At 39.4% G+C, this 19,911-nt stretch overlaps 1 protein-coding gene across 1 annotated transcript in view; it reads right to left on the minus strand.

Moving 5' to 3' along the window:
• EXOC6B (exocyst complex component 6B) overlaps nucleotides 1-19,911 on the minus strand; it is a 565,697-nt gene that overhangs the window by 476,848 nt on the left and 68,938 nt on the right. The window contains exons 2-5 of the mRNA XM_004609116.2: nucleotides 17,370-17,535; nucleotides 12,563-12,610; nucleotides 10,849-10,939; nucleotides 10,685-10,730 (exon numbers count right to left, since the gene is read on the minus strand). Coding sequence (XP_004609173.1) covers nucleotides 10,685-10,730; nucleotides 10,849-10,939; nucleotides 12,563-12,610; nucleotides 17,370-17,535 — 351 coding nt within the window. The remainder of the gene's footprint in view (nucleotides 1-10,684; nucleotides 10,731-10,848; nucleotides 10,940-12,562; nucleotides 12,611-17,369; nucleotides 17,536-19,911) is intronic.

Raw genomic sequence — 19,911 nt, forward strand, 5'->3', positions numbered from 1 at the left:
GTTTAGTTATATTTTAGAACATTGTTTATAGAATGAGAAAAATTCAGCAAGCTTGCCTGGGGACCCGAGGCACATGCTCTGATGAGACACGCGGCTGCACGCTGAAAACATCTGGTCCGTCAGAGAGCTTCACGTTTTTCAAGGCTAATTAGTATAAAAACCAGTGAATCCTAGCGAAGAATGTCACCTTATTTTCCCATTGTTCTGTACCAAGCATATTCATGCTCCAACTAAAACAGATCACTAATATTAATCAAACGTCTGACGCATTTCAATATCAGTGACAGGTTAGAGAAAGACCACCACCACTTCAACACCTGTATAGCAGACACCAGAAGAAAAAGAAAAAAATAGGACTTTCAGACATGATGGAAATCTAAAACAAAATTTTGACATTACTTTTGACAACCTCTAAACATTTTTAAAACGGAATCAAAGTCCTGTTTCATTTGCACGTGTCCTAGCTGTCCCCTGCTCCCCTAACGCAGTCTCCAGTAGAGCAGCGGAAGGAAAGGAAATTAAAGCAGGAAATAAGGAGGGCGCTGATAGGGAAAGAGGTCGAAAGCAATCCTACAAGTTACTGTCACTGTCACCCCGTTGCTCAACGATTTGCTCAAGCGGGCACCAGTAACGTCTCCATTCTGAGACTTGTTACTGTTTTTGTCATATTGAATACGCCATGGGGAGCTTGCCAGGCTCTGCCCTGCCAGCGAGATACTCTCGGCAGCTTGCTGGGCTCTCCGAGAGGGGCGGAGGAATGGAACCTGGGTCCGCCGCATGCAAGGCAAATGCCCTAACCACTGTGCTATCGCTCCAGCCCATCCTACACGTTAGCGTGGTCAAAATAACTCAGACACAGTTGCGGTCACAAAAGAGGACGGCTGGTGATAGGCAAATTAACCTCGGCACTTCCTTGCCACAATATGGAACTCTTTCACAATGATTTTTTTTATTTTTAATGTTTTTTTGTTGTTGTTTTTTGGGGGGCCATACCCAGCTGCGCTCAGGATTTGCTCCTGGTGCTGTGCTTCAGGATCACTCCTGGCAAGGCTCGGTGGGCCATATGTGTGGTGCTGACGTTGAAACCTGGTCGCCTGCATGTGTGGAAAATACATTACCCTTATCATATCTCTCCGTCTTGATGGGGTTTTGTGTGGGTTTGTTTGTTTGGTTGGTTGGTTGGTTTTCCGGGGTTAGGGAGCCACACCAGTAAGTCACCCAGGGCTTACTCCTGGCTCTGCACTCAGGGATCACTCCTGGAAGGGTCTGGGGACCATATGGGCTACCAGTCCTTGCATGCCGCCGACCCAGTTTCGATTCCTCCGCCCCTCTCGGAGAACCCGGCAAGCTACCGAGAATATCTCGCCCGCACAGCAGAGCCTGGCAAGCTACCCGTGGTGTATTCGATATGCCAAAAAAAAAGTAACAAGTCTCACAATGGAGATGTTACTGGTGCCCGCTCGAGCAAATCAATGAACAATGGGATGACACTGCTACAGTGCTACAGTGCTACCAGGGATCCAACCTCTCCTGATGATTTTTTTAGTTATAATAAATGGTTATGAAAATATATTACAGTTGCTCATAATTTTTTTATTTAGAGTATTATAAGAATATGAGAAAAGTGTTTACCAGAAGAAATACTGGTACCTTTACTAGTCAAAGAACATCATTAAAAAACATTTAATCCCTTCTATGTGCTACAGATAAAAAGAAGGTCAATTAACTTTCCTTGGGGAACATAAAACCCAGCAGTATAATTAGTGTGTATAGCTTAAAAACAATAATAACGAGAATTCTAACCATGAAGGAGTAACAAGAACCCGACATGGACTCCCATTTTTAAGGAGTAGAACCCTGGCTGAAACAGATAAACACAACTGTTTTCAAAGAGCAGATAGCAGGTGTCACAGAGCTATAATCTCAGCAAAAAAGGAAAACAAACAAGGTGAGTTTCCTCTTTATCAGTGTTAGAGACCTAAAGAGATGTCCAGATCATGATAAAGCTAGATAAAAACAAAGCCCAGCAGCATAATCAGTTAGAGACTAGAGTTTAGGAAAGGCTGGGGCATCTGGAGGCGCAGAATTCAAAGAAAGTGGGGAATAGAGAACAATGCCAAAAAAAAAAAAGAACTGCAGAAATCTTCACAGGGGCTCCCTGAGTTTTTGCTAAGCACTAGGTCAGGCTCAGGAAAAGTGGACAAGCTGAAAGAAGAGAGGAAGGGATGAAAGGAGGAGCAGGACCAAGACACAGACACCAGCACGAAGACAGACACTTCCAAGAGCTGTGAAATACTGACATTGAAGAGACAAAGTGAGGAGTCCCTGGGGATTCCTAAGATATTCAGAGTAGAGGAAGACCATTCTAAAATACCCCTGGAATAAAGGGGCGGGTGTTTAGCTTTGAAAAAGGGCTGACGTAATAGACTAATCAGCAAACAACTATATTTCAAAACATACTGACATTTCTTCTCCAAGAAGAAAAAAGCACCCCCACACATAAAATTCAAGTAATAATCCTCATAATATAATGTTTATTATCCAGTCAAAAGTTACTAGACAAGGAGACAGGGAAAAAAAGGACAGCAGTTAAGGTCCATGTCTTGCATGCAGTCAACCCAGATTCAAATCCTAGGTTCAAATCCCTGGTACCAATTATGGTCCCGTGAGCCTTCCAGGAGTGTCGCTGAGCACAGAGTGAAAAATAAGCTCAAGAACATCCCAGTGTGGAACAAAAAACAAAAACAAACAAACAAAAGCTGACTAGGCTGAATTTTTTAAAAAAAACTGGCATATAACTAAAAATAATACTATTTGTAGGTACAAAGAAATCTAAACTGCCAGAAGTGAGAAAGATTACAAAGAATATGAAAACTGTTATTGAAGATAAATCTATACTTACATTTTTGAAAGATAAAAAAGTAGTAAATTTTGTTTTGGTTTTGTTTCTGTCTTGGGGACACACACCCAGTGGTACTCAGGGGTGACTCTGACTATGCTCTCAGGAATTACTTCTTGCAGTGCTCGGGGTACCATATGGATGTGAGGATCAAACTCAGGTTGGCCACGTACAAGGCAAGCACCCTATCCACTGTACTATCACTTCTGCCCCAGAATCAAACATTTTTAAAAAACAGAATCTCCTGGCGACTGGAGCGATAGCACAGCAGTAGGGCGTTTGCCTTGCACCCTGCCGACCCGGGTTCGATTCCCAGCATCCCATATGGTTCCCCGAGCACTGCCAGGAGTAATTCCTGAGTGCAGAGCCAGGAGTAACCCCTGTGCATCGCCAGGTGTGACCCAAAAAGCAAAAAAAAAAACCAGAATCTCCTAAAGTTAAAAACCATCATTATTGCCAAAGAGACAGTACAGTGGTTAAGACACTTGCTTTGTACACAGACAACTCAGGGTCTGATCCCCAGCACCATATACAGCCCCCTAGCACTGTCAGGAATGATCCCAGAGCCAGCAGTAAGCCCTGAGCACTGCCAGACATGACCCCAAAACTAGGGGGGAAATATTGCATGCCAAAGATATAGCATAAAGGGTTAAGATGCTTCCTTAAGCCACAGACCCTTGTCTGAATCCCCAACATCTCACCTGGGTCTCCTAAACACGAACAAGGGTCACTCCTGAACATAGAGCCAGGAATAGTCTCTGAGCCCTGAGCGCACATTCAGGTGTGGCCCCCAAATCCAGATGTGCGCGTGCGCGCGTGTGTGTGTGTCTGTGTGTGTCTGTGTGTGTGTATGTGTGTGTGAGAGAGAGAGTGAGAGAAAGAGAGAGAGATTACTGGATAAGTAAATTGTGATTTATATATACAATAGAATTACAGCTATAAAGGTAGATGTAATCTTTGGCCAGGGATGTTGCTCAGTAGTACAGCACTTATCTCGCAAATGTGAGGATCTGGATTCAATCACCAACATAACAGAAACAAACAAACAAACAAACAAAAAAAAAGCCATTTAAAACAACAAGGTTAGAACTGGTGTGGGGGAGGAGGGGGAGAGAACTTGAAAGGATTATGCTAAGCAAAGTCAGAGGAATAAAGACAAATACTCAATGACCTCAACCCGATGTGGAATATAAAGAAACAAACCAAACCGGAACAGAGAAAATACAAACCAACCATTGAATTTTAACTAGAAAACCATACAGATTCTTCCAGAATAGAAGAGCTATGGGCCAGAAGACAGTCCAGCAGCTAGGACACAAGCCTAGTTTGCACCTCAGCTCAATCCCCAACAGCACCAAGTTATAGTTCTGGGGCTCAGAATTGCCACAGAGCCTGCGCAGCACAATATCCTATGGCTCTAAGCACTGAACTGGGGAGCAGCCCCTCGTCCCCCAAGCATCACTTGGCAGGCCTCCTCCAAAAGGTAAAGACCGAAATAAGCGAGCACATGCATACTGATTGGGCAGACAGGGACTGACCAGCATGGGGGAGAAAAGACCTAGTGAAGATGATGTCCATGTGGCAGGGCAGCCTGGCATGGCAGGTCAGAGCCAAACAAAGATGAAGAGGGCATTGAAGCAGGGGAAATAAGTAAATATAAGAAGAGCACTGAGTTATTGGTAACACAACAGTAACCAAACTGGACATCAACAGACAAGACAAATCAAATTTGTGTTACCGATAAGAGTTTAATGAAAAAACACGGCTCTGCTTACATGATTTTCCAGTCAAAGACATACTATGTACATTTATTCATGAGGATATGTCAAGTCAAAACAGAAGGGTAGTCTACATATTTTGTGTATAGCTGGCCTACAAACTACAAAAATGAAAGACTAGTTGCATTTCCCAGATATAAGAAGACTTAAAAGAAATATGACCGTCAAATACAACACATGATTTAAACTGGAGTTTTGTTCCTCTCTTTCTTATTATTTTTTCTGCTAAAGAAAATATGATAGAGAAAACTAGAAAAGTCTGAATTGGATATGAGTATTAGATGTCTAATTTATCAAAGTTGTGCATACTAAACTTGGGAACACTTAAAAATAAAAGTTTCAGGGCCAGGTATCTCATGGTTGTATATGCTAGACTCTTAGTTTGGTCCTTAGTACCCCATGAGCCCTGGAGAACCAGAAGGTACAGCCCTGTGGCCCCAAGGAGCGAGGGGTCTAATCAACACCGACTGCTCGAAGAATCACCAAGCAAGGTCTCAGGCAATAGTGTGGGGTAACTCCCTGTAATAAAATTAAAGTTTTATCACTGTCACTGTCACTGTCATCCCTCTGCTCATCGATTTGCTCGAGCAGGCACCAGTAACTCTCCATTGTGAGACTTGTTACTGTTTTTTGGCATGTTGAATATGCCACGGGTAGCTTGCCAGGCTCTCCCGTGCGGGCGGGATACTCTCGGTAGATTGCTAGGCTCTCTGAGAGGGGTGGAGGAATCGAACTCTGGTCAGTTGCGTGCAAGGCAAGTGCCCCACCGCTGTGCTATTGCTCCAGCCCTAAAGTTTTATAATACAATCAATTTGACTATAACAAAATCAATAGCTACTATATAACAAAACACTAATTTTACAAAGCTAATTGATAAGTCATGAATCAAAAGAAAATATTGGCAGGATATAACCAGAAAAGATATCCACAGTTTATAATGAATTCCAATGAATGAAAATAGAAAACAGGATCTGAGAGAAAAATGAGGAAAGATTTATGAAAGAAAACTTACGTTCAAACACCAGTTCCTTTGTAGTATAAGAAATGACAAATCAGAACAATGATCTATCATTTCACAATTAAAAAAAAACAAGAACTTTAATAATACAGATGTTAACAAATGATGGAGTAACAAAACCATCCATAAAATGAGGGTGGGTGTCTAAACTGGTAACTACTTTGGATAGCTAAACAGTAAGACAGAAGACACAAAGGCATTCTCTAATCCATTTGCTCTAACATAAACCCTAAACCAGGAGGGGCATGAACAGGGAGCTGAGTAGAAAAGTCTGAGCAATGATCCCAGATCTGCTGAATCTGAACCCACATTTAACAGATCCCCATGTGATCTGTATACATAACAACATTTGAAAAACATCAGAATCAAGAAACTTTTAATGTATGTCAAAAGATACAAGAACGAGCATCTTGCATGCAAAGCACCAGTGCCTACATGGCAAACAATTAGAAACATACTAAACGTTCCTCATAACATCAGTGACAATAATTATCCTGTATTTTTCTGTACACTGTAACAATTCCCCAAATCTCAGTGGCTTCAAACAAAGATTTACAACTTACTCATGTTATATATCCACATCAGGTTGGCAAAGAAGCTCTGTTCATTGCAGTTACTCAGGGATTCAACCACCGTCTTCAAAGTAACCATTTATTATGACCAAAAGAAAATAGAACTCTGGAGGGATTTATGCTGGAAATTAACTGTTAAGTCCAACAGTGACACCCATCACTTCTCACATCATATCAGTCAGAAAATCAAATAGCCAAGGGAAACTCAAGAAATATAATTCGACTGTGTGCCAAAGAAGGCTGAACTAGAAATATTAGTGAACAACACTTACTATGAACACTTGAACCAAGAGAAAGAAATGTGGATTATTCAAATAATGGACTATAAAAGCAACTAAAACAAGTGAATAAGATCCATATACAAAAGAAAATGCAATCTGCAGTAGTATATAAGTCACATAATGGCAAATATTTTTCTATTATTCCCAACACCGAGAGCAATACCTAACACATAGTAGTAATCAATTCACTTCTGCTGAATGAATTTCAAAGGAACAGCTGAGATACGTTCATGTAACTTTATTTTTCTATTGCGGAGCACTATCTCAAGTAGTGCTCCGAGGTCTATACACTGTCAGAATGTAGAGCCCTACATACCAACACTAGAATAACATCCTCAATCTCCAAGTGAAAGTCCAGAGAAACACAAACAGTACACATTTTACAGATATCAAAAATATGAACTGAAAGGGCATTCACCAATTTTATGATAGTAATTTTCATAATTTTCAGAAGAGTGGGGAAAGAAGAAGTACTGATGAAGGACATATAAATTTTACCCATAAAATTTTAAGTGTTTACCTCTGTGTTTATATATTAATATGTAATATGCATGTTACTTATATATTTATATATAAATTTATAATTTAATATCTGTAAATGTATAGAAACCTAAACTGATTATTTGTTCAATATTAAGAAGCTGGTAACTTTCTTTTTACTTTCAGCATTTTCTATAATTTAAACCTCACAAAAAGTTAACAAAAATAAGATTTTCATATTTCACTGTATAAAACTTATATATTGTCTATCTTCACTGATGTGAACATGCCTCCTAAGAAAAAGTATTTGAAAAGTAGTCCTTAAAAATTCAAAATAGTGTGATAACTCAACCTTTAACTTTAAATTTCTTAAGAATTTAGACTTTTTTTTTTTTTTACTAGGGACTGCACTGAATCTGTATAATGCTTTGGGGAGTATTGCCATTTTGACAATGTTAATCCTCCCAATCCATGAGCACGGATGTGTCTCCATTTCCTTGTTTCCTCTTTTATCTCTTGAAGTAGTATTTTGCAGCTTTCTTTGTGTAGGTCCTTCACCTCTTTAGTTAAGCTGATTCCAAGATTAAAACTTTGGTTAAACTGAAGGAGATTGAAAAAACAATTCCATTCACAATTTTTTTTAAATTTTATTGAATCACTGTGATATAGTTACAAACTTTCATGTTTGGGTTACAATCACACAATGATCCAACACCCATCCCTCTACCAGTGCACATTCCCCACCACCAATACCCCCGATATATGCCCCCCTTTCTCACCCTCCCCCTGCCTCCATGGCAGACAATATTCCCCATACTCTCTCTCTACTTTTGGGCATTATGGTTTACATCACATACACTGAGAGGTCCTCATGTTTGGTCCGTTATCTACTTTCGGCACATATCCCTCATCCCGACTGATTCCTCCAGACATCATTTTCTTAGTGATCCCTTCTCTATTCCATCTGCCTTCTCCCCTCCGCTCATGAAGCAGGTTTCCGGCTAGGGGGCAATCCTCCTGGCCCTTGTATCTACTGTCCTTGCATGTCAGCCTCATGTGATGTTATTCTATACTCCACAAATGAGTGCAGTCCTTCGTCCTTCTATATCTGTCCCTCTCTCTCTAACTCATTTCACTTAGCATGATACTCTCCATGTCTACCCATTTATAAGCAAATTTCATGAGTTCATCATTTCCAACAGCTACATAGTATTCCACTGTGTAGATGTACCAAAGTTTCTTTAACCAGTCATCTGTTCTAGGGCACTCAGGTTGTTTCCAGATTTTGGCTATTGTGAACAGTGGTGCAATGAATATATAGGTACAGATGTCATTTCTACTGTGCTTTTTTGCATCCTCAGGATATATTCCCAGAAATGGTAATGCGGGGTCATATGGAAGCTCAAGATTGTTTTCCAGAAAGGCTGGACCGTCGGCATTCCCACCAACAGTGAAAGAGCGTCCCTTTTCCCCCACATCCACGCCAGCACTGGTTGCTTTTGTTCTTTTGAATGTGTGCCAGTCTGTGGTGTGAGATGATATCTCACTGTTGTTTTGATTTGCATCTCCCTGATGACTAGCGATATGAAGCATTTTTTCATGTGTCTTTGGCCATTTGTATTTCTTTTTTGAGGAAACGTCTGTTCATTTCCTCTCCCCACTTTTTGATGGGGTTGGAGGTTTTTTTCTTGTACAATTCTATTTATTAGATGGGTACTAGACAAGAAAGGATGGCTGAAAATTGGCAAAGGGATTTACATGACAACCTTTCAGTATCTGCATTGCAAATCATAATGCCCAAAAGGAGAGAGGGAGAAAGGGAGTGGGGGAGAGAGAGAGAGAAAGAGAGAGAGAGAGAGAGAGAGAGAGAGAGAGAGAGAGAGAAAGAGAGAGAGAGAGAGAGAGAGAGTAAAAGTACCTGCCAAAGAAGAGTGGTGGGGGGGCGGGTAACAGGGGACACTGGTGGCAGGAAATGAGCACTGGTGGAGGGAAGGGTGCTGGAACATTTTATGACTGAAACCCAATCATGAACAGCTCTGTAACTGTGTATGTATCTCATGGTGATTCGATTAAAAACTTAAGATTTTTTTTTTAAAGTTTTTTTTTTTGAGTGGTTAGAAAAACTCTTACTTCAGCAGACATGGTATTTTTGAAACTCAGGCTAAAATAAAAATATACCCAACTGAGTATGAGAAAATATCTGCACACAATACAATATAAGGAGCTAATATCCAAGATCTATAAAGCACTCACAAAACCCAACAAGAAAAGCCCAAACTCCATCAAAAAAAGGGGGGATAGCTGGGGCAAAAAAAAAACATTGCTGCCTAGACCCCACTTGCCTGTACATTGAACCTTTTCATCCCCGGGCCCACGTGGAGCAGCTAAAAGCCCACAGAGGGACCCTCAGGATGGGAGGCTGTCTCTTGCCTCACCCCCCAGAACGTCGTCGCTAATGGGGAACACACACAGGACAGATAAAGAAGTTGTGGCATATATACACAACAGAATACTATGCAGCTGCAGATGAAATCGCACAGTTCACTGCAATGTGGATGGGCCAGGAGAACATGTAAATGAAAGAAGTCAGAGGGAGTCACCTCACTTATCACTCACTTACCTGTGGACTACAGAAAGACAAAACAAAGGAATAAGTGGTATTAGATATTGATTATAGAAACCATTGCCACATGAAAGGGGAAATGGTGGGGGAGAGAAAGGGAGGCTGTGAAAACTAAAGGCGACATAAGAAATAGTAGTGAGGGGTTATGGGCACTTTGGTGGTGGTAGGTGAAACAACTTTGTTTATCAATTGTAACCATCTTGTACCACTGTACCACTATCATCCCATTGCTCATTGATTTGCTCGAGCGGGCACCAGTAACATCTCCATTGTGAGACTTGTTACTGTTTTTGGCATATCGAATATGCCACAGGTAGCTTGCCAGGCTCTGCCATGTGGGCAAGATACTCTCGATAGCTTGCCAGGCTTTTCGAGAGGGATGGAGGAATCGAACCCCGGTTGGCCTCATGCAAGGCAAACGCCTTATCTGCTGTGCTATCGCTCCAGCCCTTTAACCTATTTTTTAAATAATAATTTTTAAAAGAACTTAGATGTCTATTCATAAAATATCTCTAGCCTTGCTACAATATTAAGCATTTTTTAATTGTGATTTTTTTCCCTTCAAAACCTGAATAAAATTAACCTTCCAAGAAGTCTCCTGTTTGTCACACCGCTTCACATACCACCATCGTATGGCAGGGTACCGCAGAACAGAGAGGGTGGGGTGCTCACTCCTATGTCTTAGGAAGAAGAGCCGAAGAATTGCTATAAATGTCCCTCAAAAATAAAACCACAGGAAAATACAAAAGAGAGGAATCCTGAAAACCGAATCTTGATTTCACCCCTTGAGGCAACCGACTATACGTGTCAACTGGCATAAATAAAAATTATTCAATTACATAAAAGAAACCTTGGGCTAGACAGATAGTACAGCAGGTCAGGTGCCTGACCTGCACACAGCCAACCTCCATTCTGACCAGTATCACGTATGATCCCCTGAGCCCTGCCAGCATTAGTCCCTGGGCACAGAACCAGGAATAAATCCTCAGCACAGCCAAGAATGGCGAAAACAAGCAAACAAACAAAGCCTTACCTTTTAGTTTTCATCTGGTCCCTCAGTTTGCTATACATCTCCAGAACTTGAAAGAAAAAGGGGGGTGGGGGGGAGAATACATAGGCATTATTTAAAGAAATCAAAAGACTAATTAAAGCTAAAGGAATTGCATCAAGAATCCTATAGCATTTCCAGTTCCTCACCTGGAAGACACAGCATTAATTTATCAACAGTGGCAGAAATATTTCTCTGTTGTAGTCGACACTGCTTCAGCTCTTCCATTGCTATTACCAGCTTGGCAAGAGGGAAAAAAACTGAATTATGCCAACAGCTGTAAATAAAACGTCTTTCAGTCACATTTTTCCACCCTGTGTTCAATCCATCAGAAAATCCCAGACAGTTCCAGAGTTAGATCTGCCAAGGAACTGCCTTTCTCAACCAGTAAAACATTCCTGCAGGGTCTCCTATCGTCTCACGAAGACACACACTATACTGAGGAAAGCTAGATAAAATGAAATCCTGAAATTCGGGGTTATCCAGGAGCAATGAAAGTAATTTCGAGATCTTCTCCAAAAACTTACTCAGACTATGACTTATGGCTTCTTAGAAGATTGCATATTTCTTTCATCAGTTTTAGACTCTTAGAGCACAACAGACCTTCCTATTCAGTTTTAAATGAGTCAAAAATAACTGTCAACTAAATCTCCATTTCAACAAACACACCACACACTTAGAAGCTGTGGCTTTTTCAAGAGTTTCAGCTGACTGAAGAGCAACTTTTTCCTCCCTTAGCTATTTTAAACGACTTCCATGTGGTGTCATACTACAATATGACTAAAAGTAACTGCACTCTGCATAATTTAAAGGACATTAGACAAATTTTTAAGCAATAATATGCAAAGTCTTTTACAATATTCATCCCCTACCCACACCTAAAATTGTTCTATGCTTAAATACATGCAAAAAAGAAAAGAAAAATGGTGCTAATTAAATGATCAATTATCAGAAGCTGATTAAAAATTAAACACGGAAAGCTATTCGGTCATAAAGAACTTACATGATAGAAGAGCATAAAGCTCATAAACCAGGTAACTTGAGTTTCAGTCCCAGTCTTGTCAAGTATCATATATACTTTAGCAAGTCAGTTTCAGCTTCCTTAATAAAATAGTAATAAGACCAATTTGACTTTATCATAGGTTGACCACGAGGATCAAGTGAGATAATGGATGGAAATTCATTTTGTAAATTGTGATTGTGTAAATCACAACTTTTATCAATTCATCAAATCAATGATCCATTTTTAAACAAATTTTTATGGAGCACCCACTATATGTCAATCATAGTAGGTGAGTGAAGGGGACACAAAGCAACAGATAGACAGCAATGAAAAATTAAATAAAAATTCCTAGCATCATTAAGCTTTATTTCTATAGGAGGGAGGGGGGGGAAACCCCAAATATATACGTAAAAATATATAATGTCAGAATATGATGAGTACTGTGGCAGGAGGGTGAGGATGAAGTAAAAAAAGCAAAAAAGACTACAAGGAGAAAGAAATTGCAATTTAAAATAAGGTGTTTAGGAAAAAAAGGCATTATTACGGCAGTAACATCTACCAAAAGATCTGAAGTAGGTAAATATTGGGGAAAGCACTTTCCTAACAAAAGGGATGATACAGGCAGATGTTTTAAAAACCCAGTGAAGGAAAGCAGCCTCCTCTTTCATTAAGCTTTTTATTAGGTATACTCATTTAATTCAGATAAACATTAGAAGAAGCAATAATTATGTCCAAATTCATTCAACATACTGCTTGTGGTCTTATAAGTCACTAAATAAAGAATTCTAGCCATCAAAAGAGAATAATAAGAAACAGAAAAGATTTTTTTCAAAAATTTTCAAAAATTAAACTGGCCTTACTTCCTTTCCCTCATGTTGTAGTTTTCTATTAGTATCCGTCACTTGATTCTGTGAAGAGAAGACAATTTAAAACCATATATATAAAACACACACACATTTACACAAGAGGTATAGATAAGATTAAAATTTCAACTGAAAAGATTAAGTATTCAGGTAGTTTCAGGATTCCACCACATTGATTGTCTCTCGAGTTAAAATTATATTAACTTTTCTACTGGATGTTCGCAGGAACTTTTGAACAATAAAGAAGAAAAAATTACTGAAAGATAATGTTTTAGAACATTTCAAGCTAAAATACTATAACATATAAAAATATCACTTTTTACTTTGGAAGAAAAGAGAAAAAAAACAGATCACTAAAGAATCTTACCATGACATATATAAAAAAAAAAAAAGCCTAATTTTATCATAAATATTCTTCACTTAACTAATGTAATTCCATTGTACTTAGGTATAAATGGAACTTTGCCACTGTCACTGTCATCCCATTGCTCGATTTGTTCGAGTGGGCACCAGTAACGTCTCTCATTGAGAGACTTATTGTTACTGTTTTTGGCATATCCAATACACCCCAGGCAGCTTGCTGGACTCTGCTGTGCGGGCTCGATACTCTCGGTAGCTTGCCGGGCTCTCTGAGAAAGGTGGAGGAATCGAACACGGGTCGGCCTGGTGAAAGGCCAATACCTTACCAATGTGCTATCGCTCCAGCCCAAATGGAACTTTATAACTCATATAAAAGTTTCCCTCTGTTTTTGTTTGGGTTTGGTTTTGATTTCTGAACCACATCGATGCTGCTCAAGCTTACTCCTGGCTCTGTGCTCAGGGATCACTCCTGGCAGGCTTGCAACCCATAGGAGGTGCCAAGATCAAGGGTGTTAGGCAAGAGTCCTATCCACTGTACTATCACTCTGGCCCCCAAATATTTTATTTTTATTCTTCATAAACCATTAATTTGTTTGGGGCCAGAGGGGGTGTTTGCTTGGGGGCCACATTCAGCAGTGCTGAGGGCTTACTCCTGATGTACTCAGGGGACCAAACAGCAAGCTAGTAATCAAACCCACATTGGCCATATGCAAGGCAAGCACCCTACCTGCTGTATTAGATCGCCAACTCTTTGATAATTAATTTATAATACTTCTGTATTCTGATTTTTCTGAATTAATCTCTCCATCAGGTAGCCAAAGCCCTGTGAACAAAACTTAAGATAAACTAGAACCCACAAATTTTAAAAATTGGTATTTTCTTTGGCACCCACTTGTAAGGGCTCAACTAAAAACTTTAAGAATAAAATACTTAGAATAGTAATTTCCTCATCATTTTAGATATCAAAATATTAGTATGTTAATTTCCAGTAATTAATTTTAAAATTTTTTCCATTGTCTCAATAGTAACTGCATCTCCTAACACTCTGAAGGTATTTTTCCTGACCTGCCATTCCCAACTACATGCCTTAGAGCAGGACTGCCTAAACTTTTCCCAGGGGCAATTTCTTATCATCCCAGAAATTTTTATATGAACCCAAGGAGATATATATGATAGGCAAACAAAGCAGACATTTACTGATAATAAATCATAAAGAAATTTCTTTTTAAGCAAAATGTTTAAGTTTTACAATCCCCTACGAAGTCACAACCACTTAGAACTTCCAGAAAAGCTAGTTAGCAAGCATTGTGTAGGTGGAGACAAACAGGTGTGAATAAGTGTGTGCATACACACAGAGAAATATACAGATAAATATCAATACACAGGCTCATTTATTCTGGACTTTTAAGGCCTCTGCTAGTCTGTGTATATCCTGAATGCCCAAGAAAGGGTTATCGGAGCTGGAGCAATAGCAGAGCGGGTAGGGCATTTATCTTGCACAAGGCCAACCCAGGTTCAATTTCCAGCATCCCGTATAGTCCCCTGAGCACCACCAACAGTAATTTCTGAGTGCAGAGCCAGGAGTAACACCTGTGCATCTCCAGGTGTCACCCAAAAAGAAAATAAAGGGGGTATCATATATTTTTCCCAAGTATTATTTAACAAAATACTCTTTCATTGAGGATCATCTCAGAAAACTAGTTTTTCATGAAAACTGCCGCAAACTACAAACAATACCGGAACAATTATTTTCAGAAAAAATTACCTCATGCACTTCTCCCAAAGAAGAAAATAAAACTCAACCTCTTCCAGGAAGACCTTACGAATATCAAAAAAAGTAATGGAAACTCTTCAAATTCCCTCTCAATTAGATTTTCCATAGCACCCCCTGTAAGAACCACCAAGCGAACCCAAAGGGCTGGAGCTCATGCTTTGCATGCAGGAGCCCCAGGTTCAAACCCTGGCTCCACATGGTCCCCTAAACACTAGACCTTAGTGACCTCTAGCCCCCCTGCAAGTACTATGCCAAAAATATCCCCTGAGTACCTGGTTGTGACATAAAGAATCCTTTAAAAACTGCATCACACACAAAACGAAATCTAAAATATTGGATTGTAAGCATAATATGAATAATGAACATGATGTCGCTGTCCATAATGCTGATTAACAGAGTCATTATCAAAGACTAAGATCAGCCAACCATTTCTGTAAAGGTCACATAATAGTCTGTTACTACTTAATTCTGCCAATGTAGAAAACCCATAAGCATAATGCAATTGAATGAGCACAGCTGTGTTCCAAGAAAATTTTAATTATGAAACTGGAAAGCAAGCTGGCTTGGGCCTCTCCAAACATGATTTATTGGCCTAGAATATGTGATATGGGAACACTGAAGAATCTGCCGTGAGGGGTCAGAGCCAAAGTACAGCAGATAAGGTGCCTGCTTTGCATGCAGCCAATCCAGGTTCAATCCACGGCAAATATGATCCCCTGGGCCCCACCAGGAGTGATCCCCAAATGCAGAGCGAGGAGTAAGTCTTGGGTACCACTCAGTGTGATCAAAAACAAACAAACAAAAAAGGATCCTATGTGAAAATTACGTTCAGATGCTGTACTTCAGGAAAGTCACTGACAAAGATGAAGCACAACGAGAAGTGAGTATTTCTGAAGAGGGACTCAGAGGAATTTTGTCCCAAAGAGGAAAAAAAGCATTGACTTGGAAACAATGTTGCCTGAAACTATACAAATACACATCCCAATATGGGACAGTAACTATCCTGTAATTACCTAAATGCCCTAAAATCTGAGCTTATAACTTAAACCAATAAATAGAGGTTATTAGAAAATAAGACCATTCCTAGTTCAAAAAAAGCTTTTTAGCAATGCAATGATGACATGACTTGTCTCTTTATGGTGCTATACCCTTCACAGTGGTCACTCAATAATAATTAAAGTTTTTATTTTCAACTTGAGATATCATAAGATGCAACCTTCCATAAACACTACTAAATTCAACATTATTTCCTCTATGAAATACTGGTCTGTCACAAAAAAGCACCATTTGTTTGGAGTTTATTTGTTTTTTTTCACTTCAAACTCATTGTAAGAAATATATCTTACATTGTAAGCCACAATAATAAATTCTGTATAATAACTAAGCATATGAGCAGTAAACACAGCACTGAAACATTTTCAAGACACAGTGTTCACCCTTACCACATGTAATATTTAATTTTTCTGTTGTTTCAATTTTTGTTAAAAACACTGACCACAGACACAAAATGAGTTTCGTGCTAACCACAACACTAAGACATATCTTATAAGGACCTAACCAATGGTTCTGATAAGAAATATAATCACTATTTCAATATTATTTTAACATAGCAATGAAAGAAACTATACTGCCTATCTACAATGCTACTTCTCCTTATTCAGAAAACATTAAGTATAAGGTTTACATACTTAAACGTTAAGTAAAATCTTCATATTTATCTGAATTAAAATAAATAGTGGCCATGCTAGACTATAATTTATTTTCATTGTGTCTTGACAGTATTAACCTTCCCCATTTTCTACACTCTTTTCAATAGTTCAAAAAACTCAATATTTCACAGCTTAGCACAGCCTGAGAGCAGAGCTGCTGAACCTTAATGCTTTCATCTCTCAGAGTAAGTAGAAGGACCCTGGAACAAGTCTCTTTAGTTCCTCAGGGACATCCTGAAAAATTTGAGGAGTTTATAACTTGAAGCAACTTTCAGGTGGGAAAAGGAATAATGGCACCAAGTAGCAAGCAATGAAAGCAACTGATCGCCATTCTGAGCAATACTGGTACAACCTACCATGAACGGAATCAAGCACATCTACTGCAATAACCAGAGAGAAGATCATTTTATCAAATGATTAATACACTGTAGAAAAATACATTTTACATTAATTTTAAAAATCAAAAATTTAACAGCATAATGTCCATTCAGGTCAGATTTGTGAGCGCCTGAAATTTCATAATCCCACAGGGATGACTCGTGTCAAGAAAGTACACAAACAGCATAAAGAGTCAACGGATTCTGTTCAGGACTCTCATCCATATGTAGGTAGTCCCAGATAAATTCTAACAGAAACGGACTCTCATCCATATGTAGGTAGTCCCAGATAAATTCTAACAGAAACGGTATTCTTTCGATAAAACGCCATCATCCCAATCACCTGTGTTTCAGCACAAAATGCCTATCTGGTTCGACTTTGGGATCACACAGGGTGCCGGGAGGGGACAGGAGCCCCCCACGCAAGCAAGCGCTAGTCCTCTGGATTAACTCCCTGGCCCAGACTCCCATGAAGAATCTTCACGACGAATTGTGTTCTAGGTAATGTTTTCCCTACTCATATAATGCTAATTAAAACCCTGGCAACATGACCGAGCAGCAAGCACCTCTCAGAGTCTCCTTACCTTGAGTTTCTGGGCTTCTCCTCTCACCTTCAGCAGCTCAGTTATAGAGTCCACAAAGCCCTGGTAATGAAAGTTGCACATTTTCTCAATTTCTCGGTCATGATTGCGGATGCGTGTTTCAAGCTTCTCCATGAACCGCCCATGTTCTTCACCATCATAGACAGACCTTGGGAGGGAAAAAAGAGCATAAATGTACTTCAAAGAGACAGAAAAAGAAACAAAATTATAGTACAAACTGAGAGGCAAATGTATTTGGAAATTAGATATTTCACTGGCATAAACCACAGAGTAAATTAATTTTATTAGTAACAATCCCATAGCAAGATGACCACTTTTGAAGGGAAAAAAATTTTTGCTTCCATGTATGTTCATCGCAGCACTGTTTACAATAGCCAGAATCTGGAAAAAACCCGAATGCCCCAGAACGGATGACTGGTTGAGCAAACTTTGGTACATCTATACAATGGAATACTATGCAGCTGTTAGAAAAAAGGAGGTCAAGAATTTTATAGTTAAGTGGATGGGCATGAAAAGTTTCATGCTGAGTGAAATGAGTCAGAAAGAGAGAGACAGACATAGAAAGATTGCACTCATCTATGGTATATAGAATAACAGAGTGGGAGACTAACACCCAAGAACTGTAGAAATAAGTACCAGGAGGTTGACTCCATGGCTTCGAGGCTGGCCTCACGTTCCGGGGAAAGGTCAACTCAGAGAAGCGATCACCAACTACATTGTAGTCGAAGGCCATGTGGGGGAAGGGAGTTGCGGGCTGAATGAGGGCTAGAGACTGAACACAGCGGCCACTCAACACCTTTATTGCAAACCACAACAGCTAATTAGAGAGAGAGAACAGAAGGGAATGCCTTGCCACAGTGGCAGGGTGGGGTGGGGGGAAGATGGGATTGGGGAGGGTGGGAGGGACGCTGGGTTTACGGGTGGTGGAGAATGGGCACTGGTGAAGGGATGGGTTCCCGAACTTTGTATGAGGGAAGTATAAGCACAAATAGTGTATAAATCTGTAACTGTACCCTCACGGTGATTCTCTAATTAAAAATAAATAAATTTAAAAAAAAAAAATTTTGCTTCTTCATTTACTCAAAAATGTTTGAGTCTGATAGTATTCACCATAGAGTTTTAGATTACCTTTTAAAAAGAATTCAAAATATTCAGAATTTACCATAAAATCTTATGCACTTTAATCTATTTATCTAACTTCATTTCCCTCTTCTCCCTAGTCCCATCCTGGCTTTCCTCCACTCTGCAGGCTCCAACCACACTAGTTTTTCTTTTTTGTAGCCTCCTCTTTCCTCAAAAATTTAATTTTGCAGTCCTTAAGATATTAATGCTTAACACTTATATTTTCAAACTACTTTCTATGACTCAATTCTATTATTGTCTATCAGTGCCCCAAACTATTCCAATTAGTAAAGTTGAAATCAAGAATTTTGCCACACTCAACACTATAACTCAAGAATAATACCAGACGGATAGCGGGCAGTGAATAAATATCTATTAAATAAATTAAAGTCTAACACTATCTGTAAGACTATCCTGGTCTCTGACATGTGCTCAAAAATACATATTTGATTATTACCAACATTTTCTTGTTCTATGACAGTTGTGGGTAACAGAACATTTCACTGATTCTGCATATCAGAAAGCACATTCTCCTTAGCAAATCAGTTTCACTACCCAAAACTCAACAAAATAATCATAAATACATAAACAAATTCAGCTTTCCAGCAAAAGTTTTGAACACTAACTCCAAAAGAATCAGAATAATCTAGATTTATTTCCATTTGAAACAAAGGGAAGATACCGTTAAATAAATTATGAACAACACTGCTTTGACAATTAAGACACACTGGGAAAATAACTGCCTGCTTACAGTAGCTGTTTGAAATATACAGAGAGAATCTACAATTGACATTTTAACTAGCTTCAGACAAATATAACTTTTCTACCCCTTTCATAAGTAAAGGGTTGGGGTTTTCTATGACAAAACACCAATATTGGGGCTGGAGTGATAGCACAGCGGGTAGGGCATTTGCCTTGCACACGGCTGACCCGGGTTTGAATCCCAGCATCCCATATGGTACCCTGAGCACCGCCAGGAGTAATTCCTGAGTGCAGAGCCAGGAGTAACCCCTGTGCATCGCCAGGTGTGACCCAAAAAGAAAAAAAAAACAATATTTCTTGCCTCTGAGAATGGCAATTGTCACTGAAACTCATCAATGAAATGACATATAACAGATATTATTCAGTGCTAGATGATCTCCAGGTTTCCAGCCTAGTTACCACTTGACACAGGAATACTTCTGAGATAGGTAGTGATTCCAGTTCCTTCTACTATCTAACAGTCATTTTTTCCCAACAAGGAGCTGCATTATGATATCACACACACACACACACACACACACACACACACACACACACACACACACACTCTGCCTCAAGGAGATCACAAAGAAATCCATAACTGCCTTCCCTGAAAGTCTACTTTAAAATAAATAAATCTAAGAAAGGAAATGTAGATAGT

Source organism: Sorex araneus, chromosome X, assembly GCF_027595985.1.
Source record: "Sorex araneus isolate mSorAra2 chromosome X, mSorAra2.pri, whole genome shotgun sequence".
NCBI lineage: Eukaryota > Metazoa > Chordata > Mammalia > Eulipotyphla > Soricidae > Sorex > Sorex araneus.